Here is an 18,036-nt window from a genome sequence, read left to right as displayed (position 1 = left end):
CAATTTCATTGTTAAAGACCTAATGTCAGCACTGCCACTTACATAAAAAAACAAACATGTACAGTATTTTCATTGGGAGACTTCTCAGCCTTTCTTACCAAAGTCAAACTCTGAAACTTTCCAGCAAAATGTAAGTGTTTTTTAATTTTATATATATATATATATATATATATATATATATATATATATATATATATATATATATATATATATATATATATATATATATATATATATATATATATATATATATATATTTAGATTGTTTGCCGCCTAAAGAAACACTTGCGCATGGACGTGGTACAAGGTTAACTTTTTTTATTATTATATCTCTGCCGAAAGTCACAAGTAAATGTGCAGCAATGGCTATTTTTTGTCAACAACCGCTTACGTCAAAGTGATCAGCCAATCTGAGGGGTGTAAACTTAAATGGGTACCACTGTATTTGCTGTTATAACATAATAAACACATGGGTTTCCCCTTAATGTACAGCATTTTTTGGACTATAAAGCACAATTAAAATCTGTTCATTTAAAAAAAATATATCAACATGGTACTTTATAACCCGGTGCGCCTAACGTATAGATTCATTTTGGTTGTACGTAACGACCCTGAAGCAATTCTATTTTGTACATGGTGTAATGATAAGTGTGACCAGTAGATGGCGGTCACACATGATAGAAAAGTGTAGATTGCAAGTTGACGCCTGTTAAATAAATTACACTAGCAAACAAGCTCACGACTTTGATGTTTAATTGAGAATGTAGAACATTACAAACGGCGCTCAAAATTCTGTCAAATTGTTTTAGTATGACTTTGGTGAGCTACAAAGCCATACCGCTTGATGGCTTGTCAGCGCATTTCAGCAACCGTAGTCAGGCGTACTGTGCTTCAACATACGGGTATTATTATGGAAGGACCCCAAAATGGTACCTATTAAGAGACATATAATCTGGCGTTTTGTTTTGCAATATTATGCAGAACCAAATGTTCTTACCTATTGCGTGCGTCCACTATTGTTGTCCTCACCAACGCCATAGTCAATAATCTTTTTTTCTATCATCTTGTTGTGGGGCATTAATCCTCCGCTGTTGCCATTTATAATACAAAGAAGCGTACAGTTTTAACTAGAGATGTCCGATAATGGCTTTTTTGCCGATATCCGATATTCCGATATTGTCCAACTCTTAATTACCGATTCCGATATCAACCGATACCGATATATACAGTCGTGGAATTAACACATTATTATGCCTAATTTTGTTGTGATGCCCCGCTGGATGCATTAAACAATGTAACAAGGTTTTCCAAAATAAATCAACTCAAGTTATGGAAAAAAATGCCAACATGGCACTGCCATATTTATTATTGAAGTCACAAAGTGCATTATTTTTTTTAACATGCCTCAAAACAGCAGCTTGGAATTTGGGACATGCTCTCCCTGAGAGAGCATGAGGAGGTTAAGGTAGGCGGGGTTGAGGTGGGGGTTAGGGGTAGCGGAGGGTGTATATTGTAGCGTCCCGGAAGAGTTAGTGCTGCAAGGGGTTCTGGGTATTTGTTCGGTTGTGTTTATGTTGTGTTACGGTGCGGATGATCTCCCAAAATGTGTTTTGTCATTCTTCTTTGGTGTAAGTTCACGGTGTTGCGCATATTTGTAACAGTGTTAAAGTCGTTTATAAGGCTACCCTCTGTGTGACCTGTATGGCTGTTGACCAAGTATGCTTTGCATTCACTTGTGTGTGTGTGAAAAGCCGTAGGTATTATGTGATTGGGCCGGCACGCAAAGGCAGTGCCTTTAAGGTTTATTGGCGCTCTGTACTTCTCCCTACGCCCGTGTACCACTCCGTACAGCGGCGTTTTGAAAAGTCATAAATTGTACTTTTTGAAACCGATAATTTCCGATATTACATTTTAAAGCATTTATCAGCCGATAATATCGGCAGCCCGATATTATCGGACATCTCTAGTTCTAACTTATATCTGTCAGTAGACTCGCTATGGAAGTGCTGAAAGCTACCGTTACAACAAATATGGCGGGGAGATGACGATGTCAAAGTGGAGCCACGTAAATAAGACCTGCCCACAAAACAGCGCATCCTGAAGAAACGGTCAGAAAAGGTCTTGAAAGCGGTCTGTAAAACGTAACCCATGCAACATTTTGACCAAATAACCACTATTGCATTTTATGTAGGCCACAAAAAAGTGTTTTAAATGTAGACGAAAAAAATGTATATTGTGACCCCTTTAATGCGCCTTAAAAATCCGGTGCGCTTATGGTCCAAAAAATACGGTAACTGATTCTGGCGATGCACCACGACAAAATATTAGCCACCACACCTTTAAAAAAATGTTTTAACGTAAAAACACAGTAAAGTAATATATTGTATTGTAGCATCCAGAAGAAAGTCAGCTGTTCTTTTTAGCCAATCTTATAATAACAACGGGCCCAATTCCAACAAGTATTTCCACGGTGCACACACTTCCACCGCCGTGCTTCACTCCCAGACACACAACACTTCCTCATTGTCCACCAACATGGTGTGTTTTTTAAAAGACCATGGGAAAATGTACATCATAACATAATGTAACACTTTTAGACGAGATATACCCGCGGACAGCAACCTTCAAAATTTCATATGCCAGTGGCAGCTTTTCAGTAGAGGAAGTTCCAGCAGCACGAAGTAAGTATGACGTCACGCTCTCTGCAGCTCGCTTTTTTACACGGACATGGAGCAACAGAAGTAAATACTTACACTACCGTTCAAAAGTTTGGGGTCACATTGAAATGTCCTTATTTTTGAAGGAAAAGCACTGTACTTTTCAATGAAGATAACTTTAAACTAGTCTTAACTTTAAAGAAATACACTCTATACATTGCTAATGTGGTAAATGACTATTCTAGCTGCAAATGTCTGGTTTTTGGTGCAATATCTACATAGGTGTATAGAGGCCCATTTCCAGCAACTATCACTCCAGTGTTCTAATGGTACAATGTGTTTGCTCAGAAGGCTAATTGATGATTAGAAAACCCTTGTGCAATCATGTTCACACATCTGAAAACAGTTTAGCTCGTTACATAAGCTACAAAACTGACCTTCCTTTGAGCAGATTGAGTTTTTGGAGCATCACATTTGTGGGGTCAATTAAACACTCAAAATGGCCAGAAAAAGAGAACTTTCATCTGAAACTCGAGAGTCTATTCTTGTTCTTAGAAATGAAGGCTATTCCACAAAATTGTTTGGGTGACCCCAAACTTTTGAACGGTAGTGTATATAAGTCTTAATACTATAATTAATAACAGGTGTGTTTTAAACGTATGCATACTTTTTTTTTCCTTTTTAAAGAAAACATATGCGTCTTAGCAAATAACTTGACGTCATATTGACCATGCCCCTAGCCACGCCCCCACCGCCACAGGCATCTTGGCTATCTAGGGGAAACTTTATAACAGGCAGAATATTTCTATAGTAAATGTTGGCTTGGACTTTCTTGGAGTTTCCTGAGGTATCCCGGTCATGCATATTTGAGAGCAAAGCAGAGGTTTTGCCATGCCGCTCCAATACAATGGCTGTGGGTAAACGGGAATTCCAACACTGCTGTGGTAGTGCAAATATTGATTTGCATTACACCACTCTATTGAATAGTCACAAAGATAAATTTGCGTTGGAAAATTGTCTGCACCATCCAGCCAGTGATTGTGTCTTGCCCTTACATTCAGTCTTGTGATGTGTAAATTATAGATATATGCTTTTAGGATCATTACATAGTTTTTGTGGTGTTGTTAAGGAATGTCGACATTTACGTATGTCAGCTTTATTATTTTGTATAAAACCATCCGAGACATCGGATTGTATTTTTGGGACGAATTTATCAAAGTTTGGCAGCACAGCTCTATCGATTACTTTTCATACAAGAGCCACTAACGTCTACCCGCAGAACGAAGCCAGAAAGGAGTTTTCTTTTCATCAAAGCACATCCCACGTAAAATAGCACATTCATAAAAGAAAAGGGCTAACGGCTCCACGATATGATGTGGATAAAATGTGTGTTTAGAAGAAAAAAAATGTTAACTTGAACACAATGTTTAAAATGTGTTTAATTAACATGTTTTTGTGTAGTTCTGCCAAGATTAGTTGACATGATTGACCGTGAAAATTAGTCAACATCGGGTTTTTTTTAGTGGTAGCTCATTAGGGCAGCTAAAGACCATACACAGTCCATACTCTTACTTTAATTTACTTATCTTCACTTCCAGGGCAGCAACAACATTATACATCTTACAAGTACCACGATCAGTGAATGATGAGGAATTGCTAAATATTCTGTACACAGAGCAAGAGAGTGCAGGAGGAGTCACAAAGACATCCTAACTGCTAATCTAGCTTGAATGAAAAATAGCAAAACAACAGAATACATGTTTGGACACTTTAACATTGATCAAAAAACAACAATGCTACGGCGACAAGTAACGAGCTAGGGAAAGGAAATTAGCAAGTAGATTGAAAAGGGTTAGTTTAACAACTGTTGTGCTCCGCTAGTGTGTCGGCAATGTTGCAGCAAAGAGGACATGTATGTAAGAGGAGGGCTGATTGATCCATAAATTGGTGGTGTTAATACCAAGGTTATTATCAGTACATGATCGATACAAGAATGATTCGATTAATTATTTATTATTTTCTCAAAATCATTTTACCACCACCATGCTTGACGGTAGGAATTGGTGTTCCTGGGATTAAAGGCCTCACCTTTTCTCCTCCAAACATATTGCTGGGTATTGTGGCCAAACAGCTCAATTTTAGTTTCATCTGACCACAGAACTTTCCTCCAGAAGGTCTTATATTTGTCCATGTGATGTCAGATGAAACAAAAATTGAGTGTGCTCCAAAAAGTACTTATATAGAAATGTTTTGACCAAGTTTTTTGGAAAAAAACCCCCAAAAAACAAACACATTTAAAATGACTTTCTTTTTTATTCTAGATAAAAACACTGTAGTTGTACCTCAAGTAAAAAAGGAATGCGCATATCAAAACAACATAAGCATTATGACAAAATAATATGGCAGAAACAAAGTAATAACATAATTAAGTAAAAATAAAAGTGAAAAGTGTGCAAGATAGCACCTTATGGACATAGGGGATAAAAAAAAAAATGATGGCCATAAACATAACTGCACTTTTTGTTCATATAAACTACAAATTGTGTATTCGTATATGAGATCTAGTCTTACACATAGGGCTATGTGATTATGGCCGAAATAATAATTACAATTATTATTTATTAATAGTGAAATCACGATTATTAATCAGGATTATCCATCTTATAATGTTAGGTAAAACAGTGTTGGGGTGTCTAATAAAAAGGCTATAGATAAACGTTATCCTTTATGTCTTTATGTTGATTAATAATATAAACATATCAGCTTTTTCTAATTACATTATGCCTTTATGTCTATTTTTATATTTTTTTATGTACATGTACTAAATGTATGTACATGCTGTATCGGGACAGATCCATTAAGAGTTTGAGCAGAAATATGTCGTATTGGAATTAACTATACACAATAAAACATTAACAAAGTGCTATGTCACATGAATGCTTTATAAAGTAATACATTTGTGAAAGGAACAAACCCACAAGTAATGTAAAACCTGGTGTATACTTTTTGATATCAATATAAAACACAAAGCAGTTTGGCTAATGAAGATAAAGTCTTCAGTGGAAGGCTCAGACTCCCAAAATGCTACACGGAACGACACAGGAAGTCCTTCATGCCGACAGCCATCAGACTGTATAATGCATATGTTCCTTTTTGACTGTACTTAAATGTATAATAGACTGTATTTATATTATTCACATGTGAATAATGCTGTATAATAGACTGTCCATCCATCCATTTTCTACCGCTTGTCCCTTTTGAGGTCGCGGGGGGTGCTGGACCCTATTTCAGCTGCATTCGGGCGGTAGGCGGGGTACACCCTGGACAAGTCCCCACCTCATCACAGGGCCAACACAGATAGACAGACAACATTCACACTCACATTCACACACTAGGGCCTTCAGTGAAAAGTACAGTCCTTTTCCTTAAAAAATAAGGACATTTCAATGTGACCCCAAACTTTTGAACGGTAGTGTATATATTTATTTATTTATTTATTTATTTATGTATGGAACAGACGTTTTTTGTTAACATGTTAAAGGTGTTTAATACATATACAAGCATGTTTAACATATAGATTCCTTTCTTTCATGAAAACAAGAATATAAGTTGGTGTTTTACCTGATTCTGATGACTTGCATTGATTGGAATCAGACAGGATTCACAGTAGTGCTGATAACTTAGACATTTTTTAATTAACATTGTGGAGGAGAAAAAAAGTCCTCCTTTCCGTCCAATACTATATGAAAGTGGTTAGTTTTCGGCATCTTATTTGTCCAGCTTCCATACTTGTTTTTATACACTTTATAAGAAATACATTGACGGCAAACTCCGTAGCTTGCTAGCTTATGTGGGCTAGCTTTCTGAGACTCTTATTTTGTAGCGCAGGCAATATTTAGCAGAACCTTTATTGTGAAAACAGGAACTGTGCGGTTGGCCTTTAGGCTTTTGACAGCAGGTACTGCGTGAGAGTCTGTTGTAATAAAAATTGTTTCTCGCCTTCCTGCCGGTCTTTTTTTTCTTCTTAATACTGAACTTGTAGCAGCCAGCGTCATCTCACAAGATCTTCGGGTGCCGTAAATATCAATCAATTGATGAAAGTGACTTTATAGTGACGATTGATGATCGCTAATTTTTAGGTTTATTTTTTTAATGCCTGGTTGGCGATTGACTGACACACCCTCCGCAATTGACCGGTAGTTCGCGATCGACCTAATGGGCACCCCAATTTAGAGTGTTACGAGAGAATAATACAACAACTACACAAAGCAACTACAATCCTGTATGCTTTCAGCAGAATTCATTGTTGAGCAGAGTGAACAAAATAACAAACCACTTTTTAAAATTTGCAGTTTCGAATAGTCGACTATTTGAAAAATAAATTGAGACGTTTGTCATTTGAAAATTAGCAGCACTATTCTCGAGTCGCTTTGCTCATGGTAAAGAAAACAATATAGACTAAAATTATTTTCAATCTGAATTCATTGAATTTAAATCAACCATGTGATTCATCTGAACATGTATAGTATAGCACCTCTATCAAAGAAATCTAACTAAGAAATTAATAGTTTCATTATTTAATTTAACCTACAGTCATTGATCTGCATGCATCAATCAGACATCCATCCATCCACCCATCCATCCATTTTCTACCGCTTGTCCCTCTCTTTAATAACTTTAACTCAAACCATTGTGTTCAGTATCCAAAGTTGACAACATATGGTTTATTAAAACAAATAATCACCAATTGGCTCTTGTTTGTACAGCATTGTATGTATCCATGAATAGGTCTTTGGATTGGTATTGTATACGGATGCTCATATCATTTTGTCTTTCAAACATATCCATAAAAAATACAACAGTTTTGGGAGGAATAAAATATTTTATACGATGATGCAACAGTATGTTATAAAAAGAGTAATTAATTGATTGTCTCTGTTTTGGAGCTGGTCATATTGGTGATTCTGACAAAGCCATTAGTGCTTGCATAATACATGTTTTTCATCTTGCAAAGACAAATGAGTGCAGCTGAATGACACAAATACGTACATACAACTCTACTCACACAAGACACATTCTATCCTGCTAATAGTTTAAATCTTCCTGAGAATGTGCCCTTTTTCCACTCAGAGCTGATAGGTCCACCAATCTTTCCAAGTTTGAGCTGCTTTAGGCCCATTTGAGATAAGTGACAAGCCATAGGTTGATGGAAAATCCATAGCGTTATTGCCATACATTACTTTTATTTGACTGGGTTTGTAGTGAGCATAATGCATTGCTGGGGTGGGCTGCTGGTCAAGAAACAGGGCTAGGTTAGGACCCACTGACCATTTGTAGATTCTCCAGCTCCCCCTCCCACAATACTCTGTGACACTGATATATAACCCCAGCCTGCCACCCATAGGCTGACCTTGTGAGTGCCCGAGTGCTGTAAATCACCCTTCTGTATTGATTTTCCATTAGAGGTCAGCCAGTCTGAACACCTCTGACAGGGTTCTCACAAACACCTCCAAACATAAGGTCATAGGACTCAAGTGTGTTGCAGTGATCTTACCACACAATGTGGACTCATTGGTATAAATCACCAGCATCTTTATAATGCAATTCTTAGATCTTTGTCACAGGTTCCATAATCCGATTCTGCTAAACATTCCTGCCATATTCTTGCTGTTGCAGTAGAACTGGTGTTGGTATAGAAAGCCATTTGTCAGAACAAATATTGACGTGAGTGTCCGTCACACCCTGATGCACATGAATTCAGCACTGGAGGCACATCCCTAAGTGACGGGGCCACGTTATGCTTGTGAAACAAGCTCACTAAGTACTTTTTGCTGGTGTCATCAAGCATGTCCTGTAGCTGTGTTAGGATAACTTCAAATAAAATTGTTTTGGCTGCATTCTACTTTATTTTTGTCACATTGTCACAGCAATGATTGCAAAATGCAGGCATCTGTGAAAATGTTCAGTTTGATCCAGATCAGGATTGTTATAACTGCATATTACTGAGTGGCATTCCAGTTGTAAGTGTTTTGACTTCAATCTTTTTCTCTCCTCCCTTACAGACAGTTCAGTCACATAAGCCTCATTTCTTAGCTGTGCACTGTCAAGAAGTGGGTGGGAAGAATTACGAGGAGTCCATGTCACACGTGGATAGTTTTGTCAAGTAAGTATTGCCTTGCAGAATGGACTTTGATGATGCTAAAGGGGTTGTATGATGTTTTGTTTTCTACAGTTAAAACGCTTCCTTGTGGTCTACATAACACAGCCCTGGGCAATTATTTTGACTCGGGGGCCAAATTTAGAGAAAAATGTGTCTGGGGGCCGGTATATCTATTTTTAGGTAAACTAATAAAAAACCTCACAATAAAGTCTGATTGAATGCTAAAAATGTTATGACAGACCGCCTTAAAAAAGGAATGGAATTTTTTTTTTTCTATGAACGATAAAACCCTGAATATTGACAACATATGAACGTCACACCCCCTCTCAATCGACATATTTTACAATCAAGCCAAACGCAACAAAAATGCAACAAACACAGCGAAATATGAACGTGAAGGGTAAAAAAACAAATAACATCTACAATCAGATATGTGTGATATATCACTAAGCTTTTGAACTTTCTTGTAAAAATCTCCTTCCACGTCTGTCCCTGACACCCACCTTTCAGGCTGGCCGCTCTGGAAACACTCTGTGGAAACACTCCCCACCCACACTGATTGGTGCCTCGTCTGACCTGCTGTGACGTAGATTACCATAGTAACTAGTAGGGTTGTACGGTATACGGGTATTAGTATAGTACCGCGATACTAATGAATCATATTCGGTACCATACCGCCTATGAAAAGTACCGGTCTGCCACACCTAAGATTTTTGGTTAAAATAAAGCCAATAATGCAATTTTTTCTGGTCCCCTTTATTTAGAAAAGTATCGAAAAGTACCGAAAAATATCCAAATAATATTGGTATCAGGACAACACTAGTCACTAAAATATCATGCAAAAGCGCAGATTCCAACCATTGAAATATGTTGTATCGATCAAGACTTATGGTAATTTGAAAACATTACTGCACATCATAATGGCAGCTACACTTTCCATCTTAAAGATCTAAAAAAAATATTTGGGAATGTCCGGCGGGCCAGATTGAAAAGCTTAACGGGCCGCATGTGGCCCCCGGGCCTTAATTTGCCCAGGTCTGACATAACATGTAATAGTGGTCCTTTGGTCAAAATTGTGTGTGGATTATGTTTTACAGACCATCTTCAAACCACTTTCTGACCATCTCTTCTGCATGCGTCGTTGTGTGGGCGGTCAAATTTACGTGCCTCCACTTCGACTGTGTCTTTTCCCCGTCAGTCATCGTGTAGTTTTTAGTGCTTCCATATTGATTCTACTGACCGGTTTAAGTACAAACTATACGCTACTTTGAGTTAAAAATGGCAGATGGTGCATGTTCGAACCAGTCTGCCCACAGTAAGAGGATATTAAAAAATGAAAAACGTATTGACTACAATGTTAGACTACAATGTCGGAGACGCGCAAAGGCCTCCGGGTAAATTTCTAACTTATATGGAGATATCCGCTGATGTCACAAGATGTAAAAAATTGGGCAAATTCCGAACGGCTTGTTTGAAGGAAGTAGAAGGCAATGTTGTTTTATAAAAATCTCCACCATGCCTCCATGGTTTGATTTTAAGTTTTAAGTTTTAAATACACCAAAACAGGTACTAATAGGTAAAAAAGTTGCTCTTCCATATTAGGTCCCCTTTGTGCTACCGGTACTAAACCAGGGATATTCAGCTTGTAAATTGTTTTGGGCACAACTTTTTCAGAAAGCTAAAGACCGAGGGGCAAACTTTTTCCTTCACTATTAGTATTATTTTGTATATTCCTCAGAACCAGTGTCCTCTTCAGTAGATATTTAATTTCAGTCTATTTTGTCAGAGTTACAAGAGCGCTCTGCTGTTTTAAAGGACCCTCTGCAAAAAAGCTAGTCATCTCTATGACAGCACTGTAGTAGTGTTTTTAAGAATCTGCTGTAAACATTTTAGTCTCCCACACATGTTTTAACTGAACTTGCAGGCTTCCAGTTGAATAGCCTAAATGATGAAAAATAGAGGACCTAAATTGGAACCTTAAGGAACACTGTTAGTATAACTAAAGAATTTGACCAAATGACTTCTGACTGCATCTGAAGTAAAGAAGCTACAGCAACTCCTTAGTTCCGTAAATAATTACAAAAATAATAATTAGCTGCCAAAAATGAGAGGAATTAAAAGGGTGCTTTGGGGAACACTCCAGTTAGGAGTTAAGTTTGCACCCCGGTGTTGGATGTTTGCTAGCAACGTTAAAATGTTAATGCAAGTGCAATGTGTTGAAAGTAGTCCAAGTTTTTCTATATAACAGGAGCACTCCAGTGTTTTTAGGAATTTTCTGCAAAAATGTTTGTCTCCCAAGTTTTTAAACTGACCTTGGGCCGCCAGTTGAATAGCCCTGTATTAAACCACACACATTTGTAATAAACCAAAGACATTGTATTAAACCACACACATTTGTAATAAACCAAAGACATTGTATTAAACCAGACACATTTTACTCCTAACACTGCTTGCATCAAAAGTGTGTGTTTGTGTTCTGTTTGGCCAGAGAGCTATTGTCCAGTGATGCCATGAAGGAGTACAGCAGAGCCCGTGTCTACCTCGATGAGAACTACAAGTCCCAGGAACATTTTACTGTAAGTTTTCGTCATACTGTTCTGTGATATAACTCAACCTCCATTTCTGTAAATCTTGGCATTAAGAACAATATCCAAGATTGTTTGACACAAGCTACTTTATGGTCACACTTGTGGTAGAGTGTATGTGGTTTTTAAAAAAAAATCAGAATCATCACCCTTTCCTATGCAAAATTGCTTGGTTTAATGGTACAACTGTTGTGAATCCAGCTATTACAATACATGCACACTTGATACACTGAACCTTTTTCAGCAGCCTTTAATCTTATAATGTGATAAGTCATCATGAAACAATTTAATTGAACATACATATTGTGTTTTGTATTTTTAAATATATGTGGTACTCTAATAGTGCCATCCAGTTTAGTGATATTGTACAGCCACATGATGGCAGTAGAGGTTTGATAATATACCTGCCAAGGCTGCCTTTCATGACCCAAATCAAAGATGCTTTACTTTCTACATTGTTGCTTTTTCTTCTGGCTTCAGGACAAATTTGTGGGTGTTTTGTTGCCCTCACCATTCCACTTGATACAACCAACACTACTATAAAAATAGCAAATTCAATTAGTTTGAGAGCGACTGCTTCCTTTCCCGCATTAGTCCTCATTACTGATGAAAACAACATCTCTGTTGCACATTTTAAGAGTCGATGTACATTTTACAGAGTTGTATCTCCTACATAGCGACATACATCTAAATGGGCAGACAAAGAAACCTTTTCTGTTTCTGCAACTCAGACATAACTAAATACAAGATAATTTTATTTAAAAGTGACTTTAACACCAACTATGTGTTTATAGATATATACTGTTGTGGAAGATATCACTTTGCAATGTGATAAGGTCAACAACAACTGTATTTAATTCGTCACATGATCAAACTTGTTATTCTGATCAGGTTGGTTTAAATGATTCATTTCAATTCGACTAAGACTTACACTTAGACTTCCTTCCCTTCCTTCCTTTCCATTCAAATTTGAACTTTACAGTACATATAAGAACAACATTTCGTTGCATTAGCTCGTTGTAGTGCAGGATAAAAGAGCAATAAGGTGCAGATATAAATAAATAGATTATTATACAGATAAATATATTACACTTTTGCATATGAGTCCAGGTTTATGGATGTATGTTATATTGTCTTTATATTTCAGCGAGTTAATCCCTTTTTGGGGGGAATTGAGGGGATTATTATGATGCGTTCAAAAGTCTGATGGCCTGAGTGAAGAAGCTGTTACAGAACCTGGAGGTTCTGCTACCGAGGATGCGGAACCTCTTTCTAGAGTCCAGCAGTGAAAACAGTCCTTTTTGGGGGTGGGAGGAGTCTCTGCAGATTTTCTGAGCCCTGGTCAGGCAAAAAATTACATCCTAAAGTGTGCGTTGTTTGCCTTTTGTCAAATTATTTAATTGCTGGCATTATTCGCACAATTCTCATAGATGGGATCAAACATTTCATTTTGTAATGTTGAAGGTCCTGACCAAAACTATCAAACAAGCAGGTCAAAACAATGGAATGGAATGGAATATATTAATATATACGATAGAAAATGGATGGATGGGATGGATGCTATTATTTTCTAAATATAACGAGTATAATAATAATTCTAATTATATAAATGCATTTGTGTTTGCGTTTTTATAGCCACTCTGTACGAGCTTGAGTCTTTTTTATGGTCCAAGTAGATTTGTCCTCTTGGTGGCGCCAAAGACTCAAAGTTAGTGTGACTCATTGACTATTTGTGCCCTCAGCTTTTTAACCATAGTGTATCCACCATACTTTTGATGTCATAGCCTGGTTTTATATTCCGTTACTTTTGAAGGCGCAGACGACAGATGTGTTGCTCTATCCTCACTACATCCCCCCAAGATTATGTGAAAAAAAAATACCCCCTTGTAGCACCTGAATGGGATCCAAAAACAGTGCGAGGTCACCGTCTGTGTGTGTTTGTTGAATCGTTTCGAGCGTTGTTCCCCAACACGTTTTCAGCTTTTCCACCGCGCTCCATTGCATCTCCACAAATGCTCATAAATCACAGCAGCCGCTGAGTCACATGTGCTCTTTAAAAGAATATTACAAACGCTGGCCTTTTAGAAATGTAATTATCTGCCTTTTCATATCTTGGCATTATGAGCTGTTTATCTAATAGTGTTTGTGTATAGATTAACCTTTTTTGATGTATTTCTATTCTCATCAAATAGAGATCACGGTTTGCGCTTGTCTTTGCAAATCCGTCTGTGGCGAGAGAAACATCTTATGTCCTTTCTGTGATGTCCATATTGAAATGTTGGCAACAGTAAATATGAATTGAGTCCTTCAGTCCGCCTCACACAGGGCTTGCCATTTAGCTTTGATGACATATCTCATATTTGTTTTCCTGATCTTCGATTTCTTCCCCCCGTGCTGCGGGAATATTGTTTGTCTGCTGCACCTGTCAATTTTCAGATAATGTAAGTGGGAAGACTTTTCAGGGCCTCAAGGCTTGTGTGTTGTTGTATTCTGTATGTTGTTGCTTCGTGTCTCAGGAAGTGCGAGTAAATTGTTTGATTGAGTGGGACTATGCTAATGTGGGAAGTTTATGTCAAAGTAAAGGTCAGCTTGTTTATTTGCAGTGTGTGTGTGCTTCCATTTGGTATTATTGAGAGACAAACGTATTTGTGAGGTAGTGGACCAGAAACATTTGATATGCTGACATCTTTTGGCCAAATAATCTACGATTATTACCACAATTATTGTTTTTATTTCAATCCGTTCTTATAATTCTATTTTTCCACCCGAATTTCACACCCAAAAATGTGGAATGCCTTTGTGTCTGATGTAACCCCTTCATACACAATACACTACACAAACAGCATTCTTTGTGTAGTTTCAAAGAGTTTTTGTTTTTTTTAAATACAGGGGATATTGTGTATAATAAAATATAAGAAACAGGTCAACATCTATTTTGACCGCACATACACCTTTACCTTAACTGCAGGTGGTTGGTTACCTGAAAGGCGGCGCTGGTCGTTGTACAGTCAGTGATCAGGTCAATGCATAAGCCAGCACAAAGATGAGTGAGGAGACTCAGTCTGTTGTTCTTGATGGTATTTTTTTATTTTTTTTATTTTTTTAATACAAAAATACAATCGTGTGCTTACGGACATCCCTGCAGACTGTATTGATCTATATTGATATACAATGTAGGAACCAGAAATATTAATAACAGAAAGAAGCAACACTTTTGTGCGAATGAGTGTGAATGAGTGTAAATGGGGGAGGGAGGTTTTTTGGGTTGGTGCACTAATTGTAAGTGTATCTTGTGTTTTTTTATATTGATTTAATAACAAATAAAATAATAATAATTATTTTGATTTTTTGATTTTTTCCGCGGCCCGGTACTAATCGATCCACAGACCGGTACCGGGCCGCGGCCCGGTGGTTGGGGACCACTGCTGTAATGAAACAACTGGAATTGTGTGATGCATTACATTATATTGTATGCATGTTAGAAATAAACTGAAACTGAACTGAACAATGTATTGCCAACTGCACTTTGTACACCCCTGGTTTATTTTACATATTTTATTCTGCCCAAACTGAATGTTGGAATTAATTTTGGCAGATAGGAAAACAGTCACAATGGAAAGTAATTTAATTTACATATGAAGTGCACATACATGTACGAATCATGTTAAATCTACTATACAGGATAAAGTATGGCTCTTATGCGGCGAGCTTAATGCTAACGTACAATGGTCGAGCCTGATGACAGGCTAACAAAATTTAGCATTCTGAAACGTTAAGCAAATTAGATATTAGCAAAACAAAATTAACATAAAAGAACCAATGTACTTCTACTTATAGGCATAAACTGTAGGCACCAAACTCTGTGGAAACGAATATTAAACTTTGACTTAATACTACTCGTGTAGGCCAGTCGGCTGCCCTCTGCGCCCAGTGCAGTGCACTGCTGTTTGTGAGTGTGTTTGTTTGCACGTGTGTGTGTGTGTGTGTGTGTGTGTGTGTGTGTGTGTGTGTGTGTGTGTGTGTGTGTGTGTGTGTGTGTGTGTGTGTGTTGCCCAGCTACAGAATACTGTTGCTTAAAACTTATTGTCTTAAATATTTTGTGGAACATGATTCACATACATCACCATGAAAGGCAAGTGTTACCTTCCTGTTTCGCAAAATATAAAATAAAAAAACAAAGTGAAGAATGAAAAATACATACATGGGAAACACTGTTATATGAAAAACCGATTGAACAAATAAATGACGTGCATTAAGTAAAACATTAAAACATATGTTCTCGTATGACATTATGATATTGGGGTCTTTTAAAAAGGTAATTTAAATTATGCAAACAAGTAACTTTCTGTAATTATTCGTGTTTAATTAACATTCTAAGGTGTGATTATTCCGACTTAAAAAAAAGTATTGTTTAACAGCACTAAACATTACATAGTTATAAAAGTGGCTAGGTGAGACTATTTGTATTCAGTTCAACATTGTAGTGTTGAGTTGAGTTTGTGTTTATTTGGAACATGCATGCATACAACATGATACATCACAATTTCTAGTTTCTCTATTCAACATGTTTGAAAAGAAGTAGGAAGAAGCAGAGCTTATTGAATCATACCCCTTTTCCTTTACATAACAGTTGCTAAAACTTTTGTTGCCTTCCTGTTCTGAATTTATTCACAATATACTCCATAAGTAATAACAATAAAAATAAATACATTATAATTAGTGAAGTAAGTTATATTTCATATGGTGAGATGAGTTAGATTATCTAGAAAATGAATGGATGGATTAAATAAATTTAAAATGTTTATGATGGTTCTTCTTCTTTGTACTTTGTAAACACTTTAAGTTTGAAGAGTTTCTTGAAGTGGACTATACTAGTTCATTATTTGACTTCTTTGCTTAATCCATTCCATAATTTAATTCCACATACTGATATACTAAAGGTCTTAAGGGTTGTACGTGTGTACAAATGTTTTAAATTACATGTTTCTCTAATATTATATTTCTCCTCTTTTGTTGACAAGAATTGTTGTATATTATTGGGTAGCAGATTGTAGTTTGCTTTGTGCATAATTTTAGCTGTTTGCAAATTCACTATGTCGTGGAATTTCAGTATTTTCGATTCAATGAATAAAGGGATTGTATGTTCTCTATATCCAACATTATGTATTATTCTAACTGATCTTTTTTGTAACACCGTTAATGAATGAAGTGTACTTGTGTAGTTATTTCCCCCATATTTCTGCACAATAACTCAGATATGGTAACACTAGCGAGCAGTAGAGATAATGGAGTAATTTTTGGTATAGAATATGTTTTGCTTTATTAATTATTGACATGTTTCTGGCTACTTTATGTTGTATATTTTTTACACGAGATTTCCAGTTCAATTTATCATCAATCATTATACCTAGACATTTGGTTTCATTTACTCTTTCAATTTCTATTCCGTCTATTTGTATTTGTGTTTGCGTTCGACTTTCCCTTCTATTGTTACCAGATAACATTATTTTAGTTTTACTGAGGTTTAAGGATAGTCTGTTTTTGTCAAACCATCTTTTAAATTTGGTAATTTCTTCAGTTATTATTTGTATTAGCTTCAAAATTGCAAAATGTAGAAACTTCATATTGAAGCCAAGAACAATGTCTTCTCTAGTGCTTGAGTGACACATCACCCTTGCGGCTGGGTGCGGGTATTTTACAGCCCCGTTAAGGTATACAGCAGGTAAAATGTCAATTAGGACAGCCCACCCTGATAACTCAACTCCCAATCCACTTGTTCTCAGCCATTAATATTTATTGTGGGTCCGGGAACTGCAGCTCATGTCGTCTAGAATGATGTGATCTAATGTCTGCTCTTGTTCCCACTTTCTGACACACACTTATACTGTGATGCTTGAAGGGCTGCACAGACACACAAGCAAACTTGGACATGAATAAACACCACGCTGACGTTGTCTAATCAAGCCTGTTCACATGCATAGACAGTGACACACAGCAGTACTCAACCCTTAGTTGTTCCAAAGGATTTTAATGGGAAATTAAAGGCATCCCTTGTCTGTGGTCCGCAGAACAGGAATGAGAGCAGCGACCGACCATAAATCAGCCTCTGTGGCTTGACAGGATACAGCCGATATATCCTTTCACGCTGGAATGTGTGTGTAGGTGACATTATCCGAGTAATAAGGACATAGACTATATGGACGACAATGACTTGATTATTTTTTCAATCAATAGTTGGGTTAGACATCATAGACCCTGGAAAATGACACCTTAACAGAACTGCAACTTTGTGGGAACAAACCGGGTAAGGCCGTGTTTGGTTTCAGCATTACTTATCCTGAGTGTACTGAACAAAGCCCGTAAATTCCTACAAACCCTGTTTCCATATGAGTTGGGAAATTGTGTTAGATGTAAATATAAACGGAATACAATGATTTGCAAATCATTTTCAACAGCCCTTTGAGACACTTGTGATTTAGGGCTATATAAATAAACACTGATTGATTGATATTCAATTGAATGCACTACAAAGACAACATATTTGATGTTCAAACTGATAAACATTTTGGTGCAAATAATCATTAACTTTAGAATTTGATGCCAGCAACACGTGACAAAGAAGTTGGGAAAGGTG

At 36.9% G+C, this 18,036-nt stretch overlaps 1 protein-coding gene across 2 annotated transcripts in view; it reads left to right on the top strand.

Annotated features, from left to right (window-relative positions):
- Positions 1–18,036, top strand: part of LOC133657447 (inositol polyphosphate-5-phosphatase A-like) — a 441,346-nt gene that overhangs the window by 115,482 nt on the left and 307,828 nt on the right. For both annotated transcript variants that reach the window (XM_062058790.1, XM_062058791.1), the window contains exons 3-4: positions 8,720–8,820; positions 11,306–11,393. In XM_062058790.1, coding sequence (XP_061914774.1) covers positions 8,720–8,820; positions 11,306–11,393 — 189 coding nt within the window. The remainder of the gene's footprint in view (positions 1–8,719; positions 8,821–11,305; positions 11,394–18,036) is intronic.

This window comes from Entelurus aequoreus, linkage group LG09 (genome assembly GCF_033978785.1).
Source record: "Entelurus aequoreus isolate RoL-2023_Sb linkage group LG09, RoL_Eaeq_v1.1, whole genome shotgun sequence".
Taxonomy (NCBI): Eukaryota; Metazoa; Chordata; class Actinopteri; order Syngnathiformes; family Syngnathidae; genus Entelurus; species Entelurus aequoreus.
Note: the sequence above shows the minus strand (reverse complement) of the source record. Positions and strands in the feature narration are given on the sequence as shown.